The sequence below is a fragment of the Vitis riparia genome, chromosome 10, assembly GCF_004353265.1.
Source record: "Vitis riparia cultivar Riparia Gloire de Montpellier isolate 1030 chromosome 10, EGFV_Vit.rip_1.0, whole genome shotgun sequence".
NCBI lineage: Eukaryota > Viridiplantae > Streptophyta > Magnoliopsida > Vitales > Vitaceae > Vitis > Vitis riparia.
The window spans coordinates 12,056,214-12,077,018 of NC_048440.1; the positions used below are offsets into that span (position 1 = coordinate 12,056,214).

The following is a 20,805-nucleotide window of genomic DNA, read 5'->3' on the forward strand; positions in this document are numbered from 1 at the left end:
CCTGGCGTCTACTCGAAATCTTATGGTGAGCGCCACCTCACTGCGCTGTATTTTGCAAATTACAACTTTTGGGTACATGGAAGTAATATTTAAATTGAAGCACTGAAGTATTTATTCTTCGTAAAAGAAATTATTGTTAAGAAGGATCGAAAGATGTCATATTTATAAATCTAACCTTTTGATTTTTGTGTTTTCAAAAATAATCTATTTTTGACATAAATACCCTTCAATATTGTGATTATTTACTTGTATATTTTAAAATAAAAAGTTATTTTTGTAAGAAAAATGTGGAGACATTTTTGTCCAAAATGAATATTTTTTTAAGCTTAAAAAAAAGTAGAAGGTTTGATTTACAAAATAGGGATGATTTCATCATTTTTAATCAAAATAACCCAACATAAAAAGGTATATGCATAATACAATTATAAAAACAGAAATTAATAATTCATAAATGTATTAAGACACCCTTGGACTAGGAGTCTGTTAACTTGAGTGAAGTTTGATAATTTTTCAACAAACGCCCAAAGACTATGTAATAGATCTCTGGAAAAATAGGGATATCAACAAAAATAAAAAGTATGTGTGGACAAGTCATGGTTCCATTAAACCTATTGTAAATCCCTTATTTTTGTAACTGCAAAATAAAGAAGAGAAAAGGTATCATGAGACTTACATTTTGGTGTCATTTGTGATAATGAGCAAGGAAGGAGGAGAGAGTTACAAGAGCATCTCAGTATGAGGGGCTTACATTGCATCAATTACAAGACCGCTTGAAGTAACATAAAGACCATTTTGATCAATAGATAAGAGCTCGTATACAATAAAATGAAATTAATATTGATGCAAAATGGAAAATAATTCAAGGTAAAGTAGATATGGTGACATTACCTAATGCGTTACTTAAGGACCACTCCAACTCCTTACTATCATTCCTAGCAAACAGACTCAACTCCTTATGATGAGGAAGAAAAGTCAATAGAGACAAGATAGAGGTGTGTTAGGACTATAACTCAATGAGGCGAAAGTTTGCATAGATTATATGAAAAGAAAAATCATCCAGTAGTTGATCAATTGAATTGTGCAAGGACTTGTGAGGACATTGTTCACTCCACATATTACCCATATAAAAGTTCTTGTTGGTTTCACATATCCTAAATTTCAGAGTTACGGTGGAATAAGAGATCTTATTAACTACATTATGTATTTTTGGCAAGTCATGACCTTTATAAAGGTAATAACGCTTTTATGGGCAAGACTTTCCCTTTCAGTGTGTTAGTTTAGTACTTGTCTAGTTCCATAATTTGCCTAATGAGTACACATTATTCCTTAGAGTTGTATATCATGTTCGTTTCATGATATGTGTTATTCTTAATAGAAACGAGACATGGATTCACTTTTCAACATAGGCATGATGGAAGGGAAGGAGCCCCCAAAATATGTATGGCACTTCAATGCTACCCTAGTCTAAATGGAATGTTATGATAAGGCAATTGCTTAGATCGCATTTAGAAGGGACTTCTTATGGGCTTTAACCTTTATAAATCCCTTCCTAAAAAGAAGTCAAGTAGCATGGATGAGGGCTATAAATATGTTTGCTTGGAAGAAGACTTATTGCAACAAATCCTAAGGTACTTGTTGCAACAAGTGAAAAAAAAAATACTCAAGGCAATAAAGAGTAGACACAATCAAACAAACACTCTTGGCAAGGCAAAAAAGGTAACTCTCAATAGAAAGGAAGAGTGCATGGGTGGAAATTTGAACTGGTTTTTACAAAGTTGAATGTTCCTTACAGATTAATTTTTCAAGAACTTTGCAAGTCACCTAACTTTCATTTGTCACCTAATCAATTAGAGACATTTAATAAAAAAATCAACAAAAATATTGTCCTATCATCGAGCACATGGACATAAGAATGTAGAAGTTTGATGCATGTCATTGAAATGTACCTCAAGAGAGGAGAGTTACATCAATTCCCCCCATAAAGAGTGATGAAAAGTTAGATATGCCTTTAAAATCTCTAGAGAAGATCCCCAATAGGGCCTTTGGAAAAAAAAAATCACAGTAATTGATGAAGGAAGTATGGAGACCCAAATGACTAATATTGAGATAGTCAATCAAGTTTATATAAAAGTCCATATAGTCACCAATCAACTGCCCATGCATGGAGACTTGGTGTTCACCCAAACTTCAAACAAAAATTGGGGAATTCCCATAACAATGCTCTAGTTAGCCTTGTTGATTGCAAATTGTGAGTTACAAAGAATTTTGATTGACCTAATAGTTCAATTGATATTTTATTCTTATGCACATTGCAAAATATGGGAGTGAATTACTTCAAAATTTTCTAAAGCAACGACTCATTATTTGTATTAATGGAGATTCAGTCACTGCAAAGGGTAAAATTGCCTTACTAATCAATGTAGGATTGACAATGATAATGATCAAATTTCTTGTGGTAAATCTATCTTCACCTTATAATATGATACTCAAACAGACTTGGATCCACCAAATGCAAATAGTCTATGTACTTATCACTAAAAAAATATTGTTCCCAACCATGCAAAAGAGTAATGAAGATAATAAGAGAATAACTATCAACCCATAAGTGTTTTTATGCGGTCATGAAGGGAGCTTTTAAGAGGCTAGGCCTTAATGTTAAAGAATTCTATCGATTATAAGATGTGGAAAGGAAGCATACAAACTCTTTCTTGGTCATACAAGAAATAAAAAGGGTTAACTTGTTAGAATATCTAGAGTGAAAGTAGGTTAACTTGGGAACTAAGTTGATAGATCAAGAAAAATTAGCCTTGGTAAGCCTTTTAAAGTCCTATACTATGGTTTTTGCTTAGTGAAAGACATGAAGAGGATTGATTCATTAACAGTAGTACACCAACTAAACATAAACTCATGATTCAATTTAGTGCAATAAAGGATGTGAAAGTCATCACTGGACAACGAGAAGATAACAAAGCAAGAGACAAATAAGCTCTTAGAAGAAGGATTCATTTGAGAAGTCCAATACCCCACTTAGTTGGAAAACACTATTGTTGTGCCTAAGAAAAATGACAAGTGAAAAGTTTGTGTAGACTACACTAACTTGAACCGGGCTTATTCGAAATATTGTTTCACATTGCCACATATAGAGCAATTGGTGGATTAAATCAATATATGCACTAGGTTATCATTCCCAAATGCTTATTCAAGTTACAATAAAATCAAGATGGATTCTCCTGATGTAGAGAAAATGACATTCATCATTGGTAAAGAAAGTTACTATTATTAAGTGATGCGTTTTGAGCTTAAGATGGTATGCTAGTGAAAACTAGAACAAGCCTCGCAAGATACACCTCTATGCAAATTTTGATATAATGATAACGTATGGAATGAAATTAAACCTTGAAAATGTGTTTTAGGGGTTGAACTTGGACAATTCTCGGGTTACATAGCAAACTCATAGGGAATAAATGTTAACCTAAATCAGATTATGACCTTCAAAGAAATGTTATCCCTCATCACTCTAAAAGATATCTAACACTTGGCTAGACACATCCTATCCCTTGGTAGGTTTATATCAAAGTGTTCCAAACATTGTGCCTTATTCTGCAAACTTCTAAGTAAAAAAAAGAAAAAAATAGTGGACAACAAAATATAAAGAAGCTTCTTCTTGATTAAAACAATATTTGTTTTCTTTGCCAACTTTATTGTTTCCTATATTAGGAGAAGATACTAAGTTATTTCATGTAGGAACTTTGGTTAAGAAAAATTAAAGAAAAAATCATTATAATTTTTGTAGTTCTCCATTGTATTGTCTTAAAGGACTAACTTATGGAAAAAGTCAAAACTAGATTGAAATGATTGCTTCTTGTTTAATTTCTAAGCAAAGATAGTTTAATGTTGACGCAAAAGAATTCTTATTTACTAAAATAAACATAGTTAAAATGCAAAAAAAATTATTGATTTCTAATTCAAATGATTCAAGATTGAGGGTTTCACAATTTAACTTCAGGTATAGGTCTATGTACCTTAGGATTGCATTTGTACCTTAACTTTTAATATTCTATTCCATCTTGAAATATCAATTAGATGAATGAATTTAAAATTTAGGTTTAGATCCAGGATTTAGGCATTTACCATTATGTGTAGATTTGAGTTGGGGTAAATAATAATGACAAAACCTTAGATAATTAGGGATCAAGAATTACCAAGAATTTCTAATATCAAGGAATAGACAATTGTATCATCCCCAATTCAAACTAACATTAGAAAGTCTTTTGATTTCAATATTAATGTCTTAACCTTTCATTTAATTTATTATAAGTTCCAATTACACTCATTGTTTCTCTTAACTTTAATTCTAGGTTTTCATGTTTCACACATCAAATGACTTTTTTACTTCTCATAAGTGTGTTTTCATTCACAGGCTCTCATTGGTGTGTTTTCATTGAAACAAAACATAAAAGAAAGCACAAAAAGCATTCTTGAATTTAAAAAAAATTGGAATCGATACTTTTATTAATAATAAAAAGAAGGAAACCAACCAAGAACCTTTAATGTCTTATTGTCTTTTGCAATAAATGTCACAAATTCTCTTAGAAGTCCTTATCAAAGCTAATATACAAGTTTACACGAAAGTAAAAAAAAAAAAAATAACACATGACATGCTCCTATATATTAGTCACTTATTTCCCAAATAATTACTTAAAAATAACTAAATAATAATAATAATTCAATTTTCATTTGTCTATGACCCGTTTCAGGTTAGTAGAGTGTCAAAAGTAAAATTTTCAAGGTAAAGGAGGCTTGACATCAAAGTGGCATTGATTGAATTTGAAATTAGCATGATTTCAAATTGGATTTCGAATTATAAGTTATCTTTTTTAACTTGGAAGTGGACAAATTTGAAATTGGTGTGATTTCAAATTGGATTTTGAACTGTAAGTTACATTTTGAATTTGAGATCAACACCTATTATGCCCAATTGACTTCATATAGCCATAACTTCATTAGTTCAACTTTGATTTGCTATCATTTATACCATTAAACTCTTGACTTCTCGAGTTTCAAAATAATACATAGTTTTTCCAAAATTGATATTGGGAAATGATTTTAAATTTGCCTCACAATGACAACATGCATTATTGCTAGATTTTAAACTATAATTATCATATTGAACTTCAAGTTGTGGCTTCTAACCTTATTTCTCTTATTTGCTTATCCTCCTCCAAATCTCTTTATAACATTTATTTCTTATCTCTCATCTATTTGTATTTGTTAAAGCTTTCATCATGCTTCATAACTTTTGGAGCTCCCTTTTTAGCATATTTAGCCATTTTTTCACCCTGGTGAAAATGAATCTTTCAATTTGCATCATTTTCACTAAACTTAGAATTTAGCTTAAAATACACATTAGACTCATGCTTAGGGTTTTAGAAACAATTCGAATTAAGTTGGGTGATTTGGGACTTTATATTGCATAACTCATTTTTTTTTATGTTAATTAGGTAGTAACCTAACTATTTCTAGCAAAATAATGTGATGGTCAATAGAACTTAGGGATGAAAAAAAAAAACGTATTAGGTTGGGTCCCTTAGGGATCTTCCCCTAATGGGTAAGAAAGTGAAAATTTTCATGAACTTGAGATAGAGAAGGGGTGAGGATGGGAACCTTATTCCTTGCCCTAAACCCATTCCTATTCCCACCTCGATTATATTATATTATAATCATGACTACCCTAAGGTGGTCATATATTCCCTATAAATTGGGTTGTTGTTGATGAAAGGTAGTGACAACATATATTCTTAATAAATGCACCATAATATCCTATGGGATTGAGATAGTGTATCATCTTAAGTGATCTTAAGGACATATGATCATGAAATTTATAGTTATGGTAATTCCTTAAGTGGAATTTGACATATGCTCTTGTGAGTTAGAGTGTGTAAGTTGATTAAATAATTGAAGAATATATAATTCAAGGATTAGAGAGGTAATCTTAAGAAGTTGATAGCATATACCTCCTTAGATTATATACACCAATTAATAAGGAGCCTACATGTAGTGGATAGTAGGTCATAGACCCAAGTTGTATCTTATTGCAATTTCATAAGATATTGGAGTATAATTGTATTTTTACAATGAGATGTTGAATTAATTTCATAATTCAATTATAAAGAAGCCCATGTTTTCTTATGGGTCTCAATGATCTCTATTCAAGCTCCGATCTGTTGTGGCATGATTTTGAGGGTATATTTGGAATTATGATTCATATGTGTTCATAAAGGTGTTTTGGTAAAAATGTAAGGTTATATTGGATCAATTGTTTTTCTTGACTTGGTTAATTAATTAATTGGAACCTAATGGGGTTAAGTAATTAATTAAAACCTAAATGGGCTAGATTAAGTGACCTAAGCCCAAGATGGGCTCAAACCACTTAAGCCTATAAGGAAGCCTATGTAAACCCTCTTAAAGGTTTCGAGCTTTTTAGTTTTATGCTATTCACTTTGTGATTCCAAAGAGAATCCCTAGCCTCTTCTTTTAGAAAGAATACCACGTTTCTTTAGTGCTTAAATCTATGAGAGAGATTGATTGAGTGGAAAACTGCTTAGTTGGCAAGGCTTTCGATTCATTCTATATGATTTCATTAGATTGGAATTGATATGAGATCATCTATATTTTAAGTATGATCTTTATTCTCTCTAGAACTATATGATTTATAGTTTCATTGTCATGTTTTTCCACAACAATTAGATCTAGAGAGCCTTAGGACTAGAAATATGCACCATAAGCGATCCAAGATTGGGAATGGAGAGATCTATGGATTCTCTACAACAATCATTTCAAAGGTTGATCACTTACTCACAAAGCCATCACTTAAGGATAATTTTTGCCTCACATGTATTAAGATGCAAGACAATTTATTAAAAAATGATTCATGTCAAAGGTTTACACCCTTAATTCATCAACCAATAGAGATGCTTAGATCTATAATGAGTCTTTGGTCATTTATGCAATGAGGAATAGATATAGTCCAACATTCCTTAAAAGATTTGAGACAAAAGAGTTTTCTTTTGGTAGCCATTAACTATTTTATTTACTAAATGGATAAAAAGAGGCTTATACTTATATCAGGAAACTAAAAGTTAGCTAATTCGTCTATAATGATTTTTTTGTCAATTTAAGACACCAAAGGTGATAGTTGCAAAACAACATATTACAATTGAACAATGATAGCTTCAAAGTCTTTTGCAATAGGTATGAGATCAAAAATAGATTCTTGACCCTACGATATCCCCAAGGCTTTAGACAAGCAAAATTTTCTCACATGATAAGTCTAAATTTTCTTAAAAGACAACTTGGATAGAGTAAAGGATTATAGGTAGACCAAATACCGCAAGTGTTATCGACCTATCACACCATTTCTCATAAGCCTATGAGAAAAACCTCATTCTTCTTGGCTATTGGAATGAAAGTCATTATCCTTGTAGAAATGTAATTTCTAACAATTCAATTGATGTTGGTTAACTCAAATGCCAATTTTAAAAGAATATATACCTCTTTAGGCTTGTTGTAGGAAAAGAGAGAAGATGTTTTCATTAGGGTAGCCACATACCATCATGTTACAATGCACGAATATGATAAGAATGTATGTGTAAGAGGATTATTAACCTCGTTCCATGCCAAGTATTTGAGAACATAGGGATACTAATGATGGGAAAATGTCACCCAATTAGGAAAGACCACATCAATTTTGCAATGAAGTCGATCCAAGAGTATATTAGCTTCTAACTTTACAAATGCATCAATTGGAATGATCGTGAAATATAATGAATTTGAAAAAGTATTATTTTTAGCAATGTTAACATTGACATCTCTAACATTATGGCTTTTTTTTTTTTTTTTAACTTTCTATGAGATAGGCTCAAGAGTAATAGATATACCAAAAAGTAACCAAATTTCAATGGCAAATAAAAGTTGATATAAAATCCATAACCTAACAATAATTTTACATAAAAGGAAAGGTTATTTAAAGAAAATATAAGAGACAAAAAAGTAAGATAAAAAAGGATAAAGATACACTGGTGTTCCTACACTTTGCATAATGACCAAAGAAAAATAAAAAAATGGCTACTATGGAGCATTTATTTGGACTCCTAGTCCATCTTCTTTGACCATGATGTTGTTATCTCCAATACCTTCAATATTTTCTCCCTCCTTTGTCGATGGTAGACATGGAAATGACATTCTTCAAAATCAATGTCCTTTGATTCTACAACCTAGTCCTTAAGTTGACCAATATAAATTTCCCTCATCTCCAATATTTTTTCGTCCTTTTCTTTTTCAAACCTAGTTATCATATTCTTCATCTCCTTTTCCAGTTTCACCTTTCTCTCTTTCAATTTTTTATTTTCATAAGTCAACTTTTCAGAGTTAAGATTGAGCTCATCAACAACTTTCTTTATGGCACCCAACTTCTCATGGAGTTGACAACATTCTTACAAAATTACCATCTTGGTAGCTTCAAAAAGCTTTAGTGTCTACTATATTCATGCAATAACATGGTCTTTTTGAAAGCAAAGGGTCTCATGTTGATCTAACTTCACCACTGATTGAACAAAAATAAACATGATTTTAAAAAAAGGATTATAACTTTATTAGATTTTATGTAACTAATATGTTTATAATTATTTAGACCATTCTAACAACTTAGTGAATTAACACAACCCTTTAATCCATCATTAAAAGTTGAAAGGGGAATAATTGACAATCATTGCCTTATATCTTATCTTAGGGAATAGTATCACATTAAGTAATGTTGGCACATGGTCTTAAGATAAACCAAAGTGATGTTGCTAAGTTATAGGTATTCTTGTATCATCTTTCTCTCTTAATGACAATAACATGAAAGCTCTCATTTAGGATGAGGGGAAGAACAAACAACATTCACACCAAGTTTTTTTTTTATTGGCCTCTTATGTTTCAAAAAGACCTTGCTTCTTTGAGTCAATGCTATCTATGTGAGTGACCTTCTTAGTTAACTGCCATTTCTAAAACTATCCATGAATTTGACTGACCAAACTCTTTATCAAACTATTTTCTTTTCAATCTCCTCAGAACATTTGGCCACTTATTTACCATCAGCAAGAAAAGAAAATTTTCCATTTCTATAAAATTGGTATCAAGAGGAACTTCTGCATGTTCCCAAAATTTTAGAAAATTGAATTTAGGAGAAAAACTATTTCTAATTACAATGGTGGTTCTTGAAAAAACAAAAAATAAGTTATTTGTTGGCAAATGAAAGGGGTTCTTGGAAAAACAAAAGAGAGGGTATTTGCTAGCAAAGAAGCTCAAAATGTCTTGTTAATTGTACATCCATCAATCAAAAGTTAAACTACTTGTCCTAACCTTTCCAAGGTGTTTACTAAAACAAACACACATTCTTTATCTCTATGATAGCATAACCAACCACGCTCATTCCAAAAACAATGACAAGATATCAAAATGAAAAATTAAAAGTTCATAAACATGTTAATAATAAAAGAAAAAACCTACCTAGTTGGTTATAACTTTGAGTGATATCTTATAACTTAATTGTTAGGATAGAGCCCTTAAAAGTAGGACATGATGTAACAATAATGAATTTATTATTTATTAATAAGATTCTAGTTTCCCAATTTTATCTATCATATTCATGCATTAATTTTCTAAGTATTCTTGCATGACATTTCTTGCATTTTACATGACTTGGTGCATTAGGAATTGTACGAAATATCCAGGCTCCTTGTAAGTAAAAAAATTGTTCATTGTTGATTCATAGACTTGGGCAATTCATGTGAGGTTGTAGTATTGGAAGGATGATTGGTCTTGGTTATCAGAATAAGTTTTCCATGGTTAGTATACTAGTGTGTATGGTTACACATTCGATAGGGCCTATGGTGAGTTGTGTCATTGACTATCAAGTAATCAAGATCTCACCAAAAGGATACTAAACTTGTGTTGAAGTCTAGAGTGACCTTGGCCTATGTGTGAGACCCTAAGGTAGTCATATATTTCCTATGGGTTGTGTCACTATTGGTGGAGGTGGGTAACAACAAGTATACTTAAGATAGACATCATGATATCTCATGAGTTTAAAACAATGTGTTCCCTTGGGTGATCTTAAAGACATATGATCATAAAATCTATGCTTGTAATTCCTTAATTGAAATTTGGTATATGTTTTTTATGAGTTAGAGTATAGCAGTTGAAAGGTTAATAACATCTACCTCGTTAGATTATGAATACTAGTTCTTAGGGAGCTTACACATAATAGATATTAATAAAAATATTTTTAAAGGTATAAGTTAGGCAAGTTCAACCCTTCCAATTTGTACCCAATTTCATGTTAAGTTAGTATGGACAATATTTGAATGGATTAGGTTAGGTTTTGACTAAAAAAATACCACCAATCTAAAAATATTAAAATTAGCATAGATTGAAGTTGCAAGCAACTCAACAAAACTGGATCCCAAACATTATTTATTTATAATTAACATATATTATTTTATTCAAATATAAAAAATACAAAAAGAATAAGAAAAAACTTTACTCTCTAATTTTTTTAATTATGTTAAACTAATGAATTTATCATTTTTTTAATTATTAAAGTATCTTTGATAATTAAAACATAAGTTTGTTAGCAATCATTTAGATTAAATTAGTAACTGATGATTTATTTAATGATTTTCATAAACTTAAGAAACTTAACTCAACCTCTTATGACATGGTTTATATTCTGTAGTATGTAAAATAATTTTTTTCTCTCATTGTTTTGAAAATGTAATTGAGAGAATAAACTTTGTTCATGAAATAACAAAAATGTCACCTTAGATGTACCTTAATCATTTATCCTTTTACATTTTCTTTTATTATATTACCCAGGAGAGTGCAATAGTTTATATTTATCTAATTTTGATGATAAATTTAGATAAATTAAACTAGATATAAATAATTTTTTTCAACTAAGAATCTTCATTGTTGTTCCTTCCTTTTTTTTCTTTTTTAATTACAAATAAATTTTTTTTTAATTTTTTATTACAAATAAGAGTGTAGTAGACTTAATAGATCATGGTGTATATATATACACCAAATTCATTTTGGAAATATGTAGAAATGAGAACTATGTTGGCATAAAACATAAACCACATCATATGAAATGTGTGATACAGTTGGTAATATATGGTTTTTGGGTTTTTTTTGCTTTAAATATGGGTGCTGAGATAAAATTTTGTATATATTTTTTCGGAAAAGAATACAAATACTAAGATATTGGAGGATGCCAAACATTATGGGAATATATGTTTATAATTAGATTGAATGTCAAATAAAAAAACCCAATGTTAATAAGTTTTATTTTTGAAATAGATTTATAAATTTGACGATAAAAATTAAATAATAAATAATGAAATGTTTGGCCTTTCGACCAAATATTCTACCTTTGTCGAATCGGAACCAACCACCACTGCATTGAGCTCGAACAATTGAGCGGTGGTCGACTAGCAACTTTTGTGCAAAGACATAGATTTATTCTTCATACTTGGACAAAGAAATTAGTCATGTTAGGTAAGACGGAATTGGACAAAGAAAAGAGAGTGATAGAACCGGAACAACGGCTAGTGCTTATAATGTTTGTGGTTTAATTTTGAAAATGAATGATGGTTGTTTGAGTAAACAATTTAACAAAAGCACTGAGAATGAAAAATTAAAGAAATATAGGTTATGATTAAATCTTACTTCAATCAAATCTTTAATTATTTTGATGATGAATGACGAAAGTGTTGGGTAAGCAAATTCAAAATGAGTTATGATGATGAAAAATGAATTAGAAGTGGGTTGATTAGTTAAAAGTCTGGTAAGATTAAATGTCACATCCAAAGCTACGATTTTTAATGATGGTTTGATTTTTATAATATTGATTTAAAATTTTCAATTCACATAGAAATCAAAATACCCTTGAATGTTATTTTGAATTAAGGATGGTACAATTGTCTATTACTTGATAACTGAAATTTTTAGTAATTCTTCATCCCAAGTCAAATTTCTAAACCTAAACCTAGATTTCAAATTCATTCAATTATTCTGTATCTCAATAATGAGATAGAATATTAAAAGTTAGAATATGGATACAACCTTAAGTTATGAAACTCGGGTTTGATCTTGTTTAATCATACATTTTGAATACTTTAAGATTAAATAAAATTGATATCCTTGTTTGGCTCAAGCTGAGTAGATGAGGTCGAGGAATTCCAATCTTGAATCAATTGAGTTAAAAATTAATGATTTATTTATAATTTAATTAGATTTATTTTAATAAATTATTTATTCAATTCATATATTTTTAGTTTAAATAATTAGATAAAAAGTAATCATTTAAACTTGGTTTTAACTATTTTCATAAGTCCTCGAAGATAATACCCTAGAATAGTCATAGCAACACTTTCTATAATTTTTCTTAACTGTAGTTGTTGCATAAAAAGACTTACAACACAACAAATAATTGTGGTCATTAAAAAATGTTGAGTTGTTGAAATTTAGATTTCCAACAATAATTTTTTTCCAAGTAACATAGAAAATTTAAATTCTATTTGGATTTATACTTCCTATTCTTTATTTTTTTTAAATTTTACTTAAAATATAATAACTCTTATATAAAACTAAAAATTTAGCTTGTGTTTTTAAAAACTTGTTTCACAATTTTAAAATGTTGAAGAAGTATTTAATTCCTTAAATTTAAAAAAGCATCAAGTGCATAACATATGTATTTATTTTTATATAAAATATATAATTTTAAAAATAAAATATAGAAAATGATCTAAAATTATGTTTATAAAGTGAGAGCCTCAACTCCCACTACCATGAATATAGATATAATTTAAAGACTTATCCTATATATTAAATGGTTATGTTAGAATTTGAGAAACCGAATCTCTAAAGAAGATTTGAATAAAATTTAAATAATTATGTTAAAAGTTTTTATGGTTCAATATGGATTGAGGTGGTTAAAACACTTACGGTTTGTTTGATAATAATTACAGGAAACTTTTCTAGTTTTTTTTAGCACTTGAAAACAATTCTTTGAATAAAATTTTCAAGTGCTAGAAAAGTTAGAAGACTTCTTAAAATCATTATTAAATGAATTCTTAGCCTTATAACTATGCTACTACATTTGTAACCATAACAACTCCCTTTAACTTATAATATGACTATTAATAACCAAAGTTTCAATTTATTCTATTTTCTTTGTACATCATTTGACTATCTTTATATACGACGACAAATTTATATAATTTAAGTAAAACTTTTCCTATAAATAAATAAATAAATGTGGTCAAATGTTTGCATGTTGCAAACATAAAATTTCATTAAATCTTTTTTTTGTCTTTTAATTTTTTTGTAGTCATTAAGTTAAAAGTACGTCATAAACTTGAAAAACTAAATTATAAACATTTTTACAAATTATTATATAAAAAAGTAAAAATAATTACTCATATACATATATACATACATACATATATATATATATATATATATATATATATATATATATATATTTAAATTTAATGAACTTAATTTTTGTAATAAAATTAGTATGTTTATAAAAAAAAAATAGAATGTAGACCAACTAATAACAAATATGACTTTGAAATATGGAATATTAATGTAGATAAAATTTTGATGTGCTTAGAAATCCATGATTGTAACTGGATCTGATTAGACATCATCTCTAATGAAACTAGACTTGAAATATTTTTCAACAAGCTTCCTCTTTATATATATATATATATAGTTTCCTCTTTTATTGCCTTCAGGGTGCAATAATTTATATTTAATTTTATTTAACTGATAAATGTAGGCAATTCAAACCCAGATATGATAGAATAATTTTTAATTTTTTTCCTTTCTCTAAACATCTTCATTATTGTTCCTTCCCCATTTTCTTTTATTACAAATAAGAGTTAGTAGTCTTAATAGGTCATGATTTGCGGGCACTGTTATATTTAATTATATATAAATATATCAATCTCAATAACAAATTCATTTTGGAAATATAAGAATATAAATATATCAAATTCCCATACCAAATTCATTTTGGAAATGTAAAGAAATGAGAACTATGTGAGACTGTTAATCATAAACTATAAACCAGACCATATTTAGTGTGTGATGCAGTTGGTGGTGATAAAATGGCTTTTGCATATCTTTTATGCAACGAGGCTTTAAATATGGGTTTTGAGATAAAATTTTGCATATATTTAATCTAAATTCAAGAAAGAATACTAATGCTAAGATATTGGAGGGTACCAAACGAGAAACTATATTTGTCTATGGATAAAACAACCTAAAAATCAAGGTTTATAATTTTTACTTTTGATTATAAATGTGTAAATTTGAGGCTAATGTTCCCGTTCTCTTTTTCATTCGTGTTCTTCCTTATATACATGGTAAAAAAACAATAGAAATTATGATATTATCTTAATATAATATTTAATTATTCTCAGGTGAAATGCTTGTAATTTATGAAGATAAAAAAATTCTAATAAAAAGGATTATGGATAAATGTTGCATGTGCCAAACCTTTAATTATTTTCAAAATGAATAATAAGAGTGTTTGGGTAGTCAAGTACTTGTGAAGAAAAATTAAAGTAATAGGTTATGATTAAGAAGGGAAAATGCGAGCTCGGATGATGAAGAATTGCAAGTGGAGGAGTGTAGGGTATGTTTCAAGTCTGGAAGGGCTGTGATGATTGAGTCTGATGATTGTCTGGGTGGGTTTCATTTGAAGTGTTTGAAACCACCGCTAAAGGAGGTTCCAAAAGGGGATTGGATATGCCAGTTTTGCGAGGCCCGGAAATTGGGTAAGGAAGTTGTGCTTCCAAAGCCACCCAAAGGGAAGAGACGGAAGAGAATTGCAAGGGAGAAGCTTCTTTCCAGTGATTTATGGGCGGCTCATATTGAAAAGTATAGTCCTTTATCTCCTTTTGTTAAATTGTTTGTTTGATTACTGATAAAATGTGGGAAAAGGAAGGGAATCAATTTGAAACTTGAATGCTATGTCGTTCATAAAAAGTGAGTTTGACATAACTATTGGGTTGATTGATTTGAGTTTTTAAGGAGCAAAATGACCAAAAAACATGGGACTTGAAATTCTGTTTTCTTTTCTTTTCTGGTGCTTCTGAGGAACAAGAAAAAGAGAAAATGATACGAATTCTTATTATTTTATTGTAGTAGTAATTGTGTGGACTATGGATCATTTGTTTTATGTTGGAGATGTGTAGTATGTGGAAAGAAGTGGATGGTACTTACTGGTTTCGGGGCGATGGTATATCATTCCTGAAGAGATTGTGTTGATTGTAACATTTAACCTATTTACTGGAAAAGGACTTCTTAAATATATCTTCAACCTTAAAAATGGAGAAGTGAAGTCTCAGACAAGCATTTCATAGAGTGACTTTTTTCTTTCAGTTTTGTATTAAATATATCTCCAAATAATCCAACTGGTCATGCTGCATCAAGAAGACAATCAGAGCAACTGGTAGAGTTTGCAAAGGCAAATGTATCAATCTTTGAATGAGACCGATATCTTTCTACCAATCTACTCCAAGAGTTCAATTTTTGTTTTCCTGAAATTTTTTTATTATTCAACAAATTGATAACCATCTAACATGAATTTATGATTTTATTTTCCTTCCATTTTTCTTTTATTTTTTTTCGTGGTTAATCAAATAAAAGAAAATGAATTCTTTTTTTTTTTCCCCTTGAATTTTCCATGGATAACCAAATAAGTGAAAAAAATTATTTTTCTTTCCTTAACTTTTTCTTTCATTCCATTTTTCCTCCCAATTTTCTTTCTCTCGCATTTTCCGGGAACCAAACATAGCCTAAAAATATTTAAAAGAAAATAAAATATAGTTAAAATTAATTAATAATTTATATATTTTAAAATTATTTAATCTTGAGTTTGAAGTTGCACATATTTGATCTTGAGTTTAAAGTTACACATAAAAATGATTTAATAACTTTAAATCTATTTTTATTATTATTTTTTTCTTTTACCTTTTTTTCTTATATTTTTTCCCAAATTTTATAGGAACTAAATTTTTTTTTGAAGGTTTTATCTAAATACTTTAATTCTTTTTTGAAATATAAAGAATGAATCATACTTAAACGATTCGGATATCCAAAAATAATTATTAAGAGTCCAACGACTGTTATACCACCAAGCCTAATTATTATTATTTTTTTAATTCGTATTGGAATTGATGACGTGAAAATTTTTGGATTAAGACGAGGTTCATGAGCCCGAACTTACCTGTTTGGGCCTCTGTGTCGGCTTCGACATTTTATTAGCCTATACAATTGGGCTTGGGCTGAGGTTTCAGGGCCTAAAGGAATTCTCTGCTTAAACCAATCATCCTGTAGGGTACCGTTTGGTTATTTTGTTTGTTTGTTTGTTTGTTTTTTATTTATTTTTTTAAATTTTGCATTATTGTCTTTAAGGTTAAAATTTTAAGTATCGCTTTGGATACACTGCTTATTTTCTATTTTTAAAATTTTAAAAATAAATAAATTTTACATAAAAAACAAAGAACCATCAATTTATTTTAAATGGTTAAAAAATTAAGGTATTAAAAAGTCTATGCTTCGTCAAAATTTTGAAGTAATTTTTTAAAAACATAAGAGAAGTTCATACCTTTCGCATAAAAACTAATTCATTCTACATGACTATAAGTATTATTTTATATTTTTAAAATTAGAAAATAGGAAGTGTATCTAAAATAACACTTAATGTTTGGTAAATTTATTTATTTTTTAAGTTATAATCTGATAATGAAAATTCAAAAATAAAAAATAATTTTTTTCTATTTTTTAAAATAATTTAAAACTATGAGAGTACACATTTATTTGTACTTATTGAAATTTTGTTGTTATATATTTTATTATTTATTTTTAAGAATAAGTAAATGGTTAAATTAACAAAAATGTTCGTTCTAGAGAAAAAAAAATAACAAATGGATATTTCACACTGGATAAGGGAATATGTTTATCCAATATATATATATAAATTCCTCTAACTTTATAAATGTATTTTAAGGTTATAAAACCCCTTGGTGTCAAAGCAGACCTAAAAAAGATAATATTTACAGGTTAAAACCGTGAAGGCCAACCTCTACTTGATTATATTTTGTTTTTGGCCTCGATTTCGTTATATTTTCTAAATTTGTTTTCACGGTGTAGCAAGTTTTAAAACAAATGTTTTTTTGTTTCTTTTTTGAAACAAAACTCATTTCATTTGAATTTTGATGGATAACTTCTTATACATGATTCAACATGATTTAACATCATATACCTTTTTCATGGATGGTTTGACATTCAATTTACATTTACATTTTTATAAATGATTTAACATAGACATTAATAGTGTTTTTTCATTGGAATGAAGAGAAGGAAAAAATAAAAAATAAAAAACAAAAAACAAAAAACAAAAAATGCTACCCATATCAAACTTACCTATTGTATTTGTCCACGTAGAGTGCATAAAGATAGGAATATTTTAATATACAAAGTTATTTTGTGAAGTTGTAGGTTGAAATTAATAGAAATCTTGTGATATTGTTAACATGAAATATAGGTGGAGTGCGTGATATAGTTAGAATGAAATAGTTTTGGCGGTGCTGAGTATTTATACTTGCTCTCTGCAGAGATTTTTTTTCAAGAAACTCCTGCATGTGCCCTTAATCATGGGAAAAAGGTAAGATGTTGGAGGAGGCTAAAAATGATAGAAATTAATATGAAATAAAGATATGTTTAGAGTTAAGAAAACTTCAAAATTGTATTTGGGTTCAAGAAATTTAACTTAGATGAAAACTGAAAGTATGGAAGAATGTGGACTCCAAGCCCTATATGGTACAGTAGCTTCATTGGCTTATACAACCTTGGAAGGTCTTGAGTGATTTGTATTACAGGAGAATTTTTATATTATATTTTATATTTAATATCTTTTTTATTTTTAATCTTACTAGTAAAATAAGATGTGAACCTTAATAAAACTATTTCTTTTATATTTTCTCAAAAAATTGTAAAATAACCTATACTTAAAAAATTGATTAAATAACATAACTTTAACACTATAACATATAAAATTCAAATTAACACTTAGAGTTACATCATGAAGTAATACAAAGAATAGATCTTGATATTTTTTCGTGACAGATTGGATGAAACCCGTTTGTATCATGTTATCATAAATTGATTTCAAATGTTAATATTAAATTTGATTAAAAAAAAAGAAGGAATCTTGAAGGAATTGTGCTAAGATATAATGAACTAATCTTAATAACTAAATATTATACTAAAAGCAAAATAGGTGTGAAATTGTGACGCCTATACATGCCATGATATCCCAATTAAAAAAAAAAAAAAGAAATTGTATATAAAATAGAAATATATGAGTAAAATGTTACAAGTTATACTCAAACACTATATATATTTTTTATCTTATATTATGGTTTTATAGTATTGTCAACACAAGATAAATCATGTGTGATGATAATGACTAATCTTCTCCTAAATGTAATATTTTTATATTACAAGAAAAGAAATTATATTTAGTTCATAATTTTAATAAGCTTCAAGAAAAGAAATTATATTTAGTTCATAATTTTAATAAGCTTCAAAAGTCCTTTTTAAAGGAAAAGGAGATATAAATATATGCTTTCCATTTTAAAATAAAAAATTTTGTTGGAGCTTCAAGCATAAAAAAAGAATATGGTGACAAATAAATAAATAAAGGTAAAATTATGCATTACTTTTAATGGAACACCTAATTCAAAGAACTTAGAATAACCGAATGAGAACAAGGAGTTATGAATTTTTAACTACATTCCATATATTTTGGGTAAAAAGTTTTGAATGTATTTTGAATTTCAAATAAAAATTAGTTTTAAAAACCAATTAGAATTAAAACTTAAATTATAGTGGATCATTTAAATTGAACAAAATCAACTTTAATAAAGTTAACTCTCCACTAATTTGTCTTTCAAACATTAGCTAAATTACACCTTTTTACACCCCTATCAACACACATGCTTTAACTTAAACTTCAATATATAATTTTTGTGCTCCATTTCCTCACACCACCTTCTCACTATTGTATTTTTTGACTCTCTTCCTTACCTGCAACACTTGCATATTTCTTTTCCTCTCAAACAAACACCTTCATTACCCTCTCTTCTTTCTTTAACAAGCATCTCAATTGAAGGCTTGAACTCTCTCTCTCTCTCAAACATGTTAAGTATATTTGAAAAATAATAATTTAATAGTACTATTTAAAGTAAAAATTAATTAAAAATATTTGGTTAAAAGAAACCATTATTTTAAGCATATCTAAAATGATTTTATCCTTTTATTACCCCAACTTTCAACCTATGTCATTAGCTTTTTGTTATTAGTTCATCATTTGATATTAATGAGGATCAAAAAACCTCAAATTTAAAATACATCAAATTTGATCATTTAAAAAAAATTAAGTTGATTTTTTAGAAGGAAAATGCTTAATAGTTAAGTACAAATAAATGAACAAATTCCTTTTTCAAGCTCTTTCAGGGTTATTCTCATCCATTATCTTCAACACTTGCACGATTACTTTAGTCTTAAATATCCAAAACTCCACAAATAGGCATTTCAAGGTGGAAAAACAAAACATCAAGGAGTGCGCAAATGCAAGAGAGATAGAGAGAGAGAGTAGAGCCATGTTCTTAAGTCCAAGACCGACCCCAGCCCCAAGGGTGAAGCCAGCTGAGTCTCCAGTCTGCAGCCCTGAGTCCCTTGTCTCAAGCTTCAATCCTTTAAAAACAAAATGTAGAAAATGTATTAAGCACATATGAAATATGTGATAGGATGAGGAAACTTTGACATGATTTAGTTGAATAAAGAGATTGCCTTAAATTTGGAGGCATGCATAAATTTTCATCTATCAATTTGATTTTGAGAAACAAGATATGGGAGGATATATATAAAAATAAATAAATAAATAAAATCATTCAAATCCCCTTTATACAAGGTGACAAACTTATACAATTTAAGTAACTTTTTCATAAAAATAAATAAATCTTAATCACTTCATTTGTAAGCATAACAGCTCCCTTTAGTGATGGGTGACAAACTTATGCCATTTATATAATTTTTTCATAAAAATGCATCTTAATTATTTCTATTGGTCAAATGTCATCACCTGCATGTTGCAACATAAAATTTCATTAACTTTTTTAATGTTTTTTTTATAGTAATTAAGTTCAAAGTAAATCATAAACTTGTAAACAAAATTATAAGCATTTTTACAAATTATCATATAAGAAAAGGAAAAATAACTGGTCATAGATTTTTTTGTTTCACTAATTTCTATCACCATATTAATATTTAATATTTCAAAGTTGTATTTGTTATTAATTTAATATATGTATTATTGATTATTATTTTCATTTTTGAAAGTTTCATCCAAAATTTTTACTTTTGTACATAGTCTATATCAATACTTTTTATCCTTAGTTGTGAGTACATAGATAGGGAAGCCCTAATCCAAACACCGAGGATGTAGATGAAATTTTGATGTGCCTAAATCATATTATCTCTAATGACTTTGAAATTATGAATTATCACGTAAGAATTTTATGATTGTAGATATCACAATTTGGATATGCCTAAATCACCCTTGAAAATATGTGTATGCTAATAAGTATATAAAAGGGAAAAGGAAAAAAAATAGATGTTGCT

General features: G+C 28.4%; 1 protein-coding gene across 1 annotated transcript; it reads left to right on the forward strand.

Annotated features, from left to right (window-relative positions):
• Positions 1 to 14,700: 14,700 nt before the first annotated feature.
• On the forward strand, positions 14,701 to 15,395 carry LOC117924183 (origin of replication complex subunit 1A-like). Its single transcript, XM_034842762.1, has 2 exons — positions 14,701 to 14,994; positions 15,312 to 15,395. The coding sequence occupies exons 1-2, from the start codon at positions 14,777 to 14,779 to the stop codon at positions 15,382 to 15,384; spliced, it is 291 nt and encodes a 96-aa protein (XP_034698653.1). The 5' UTR covers positions 14,701 to 14,776; the 3' UTR covers positions 15,385 to 15,395.
• The last annotated feature ends 5,410 nt before the right edge of the window (positions 15,396 to 20,805 follow it).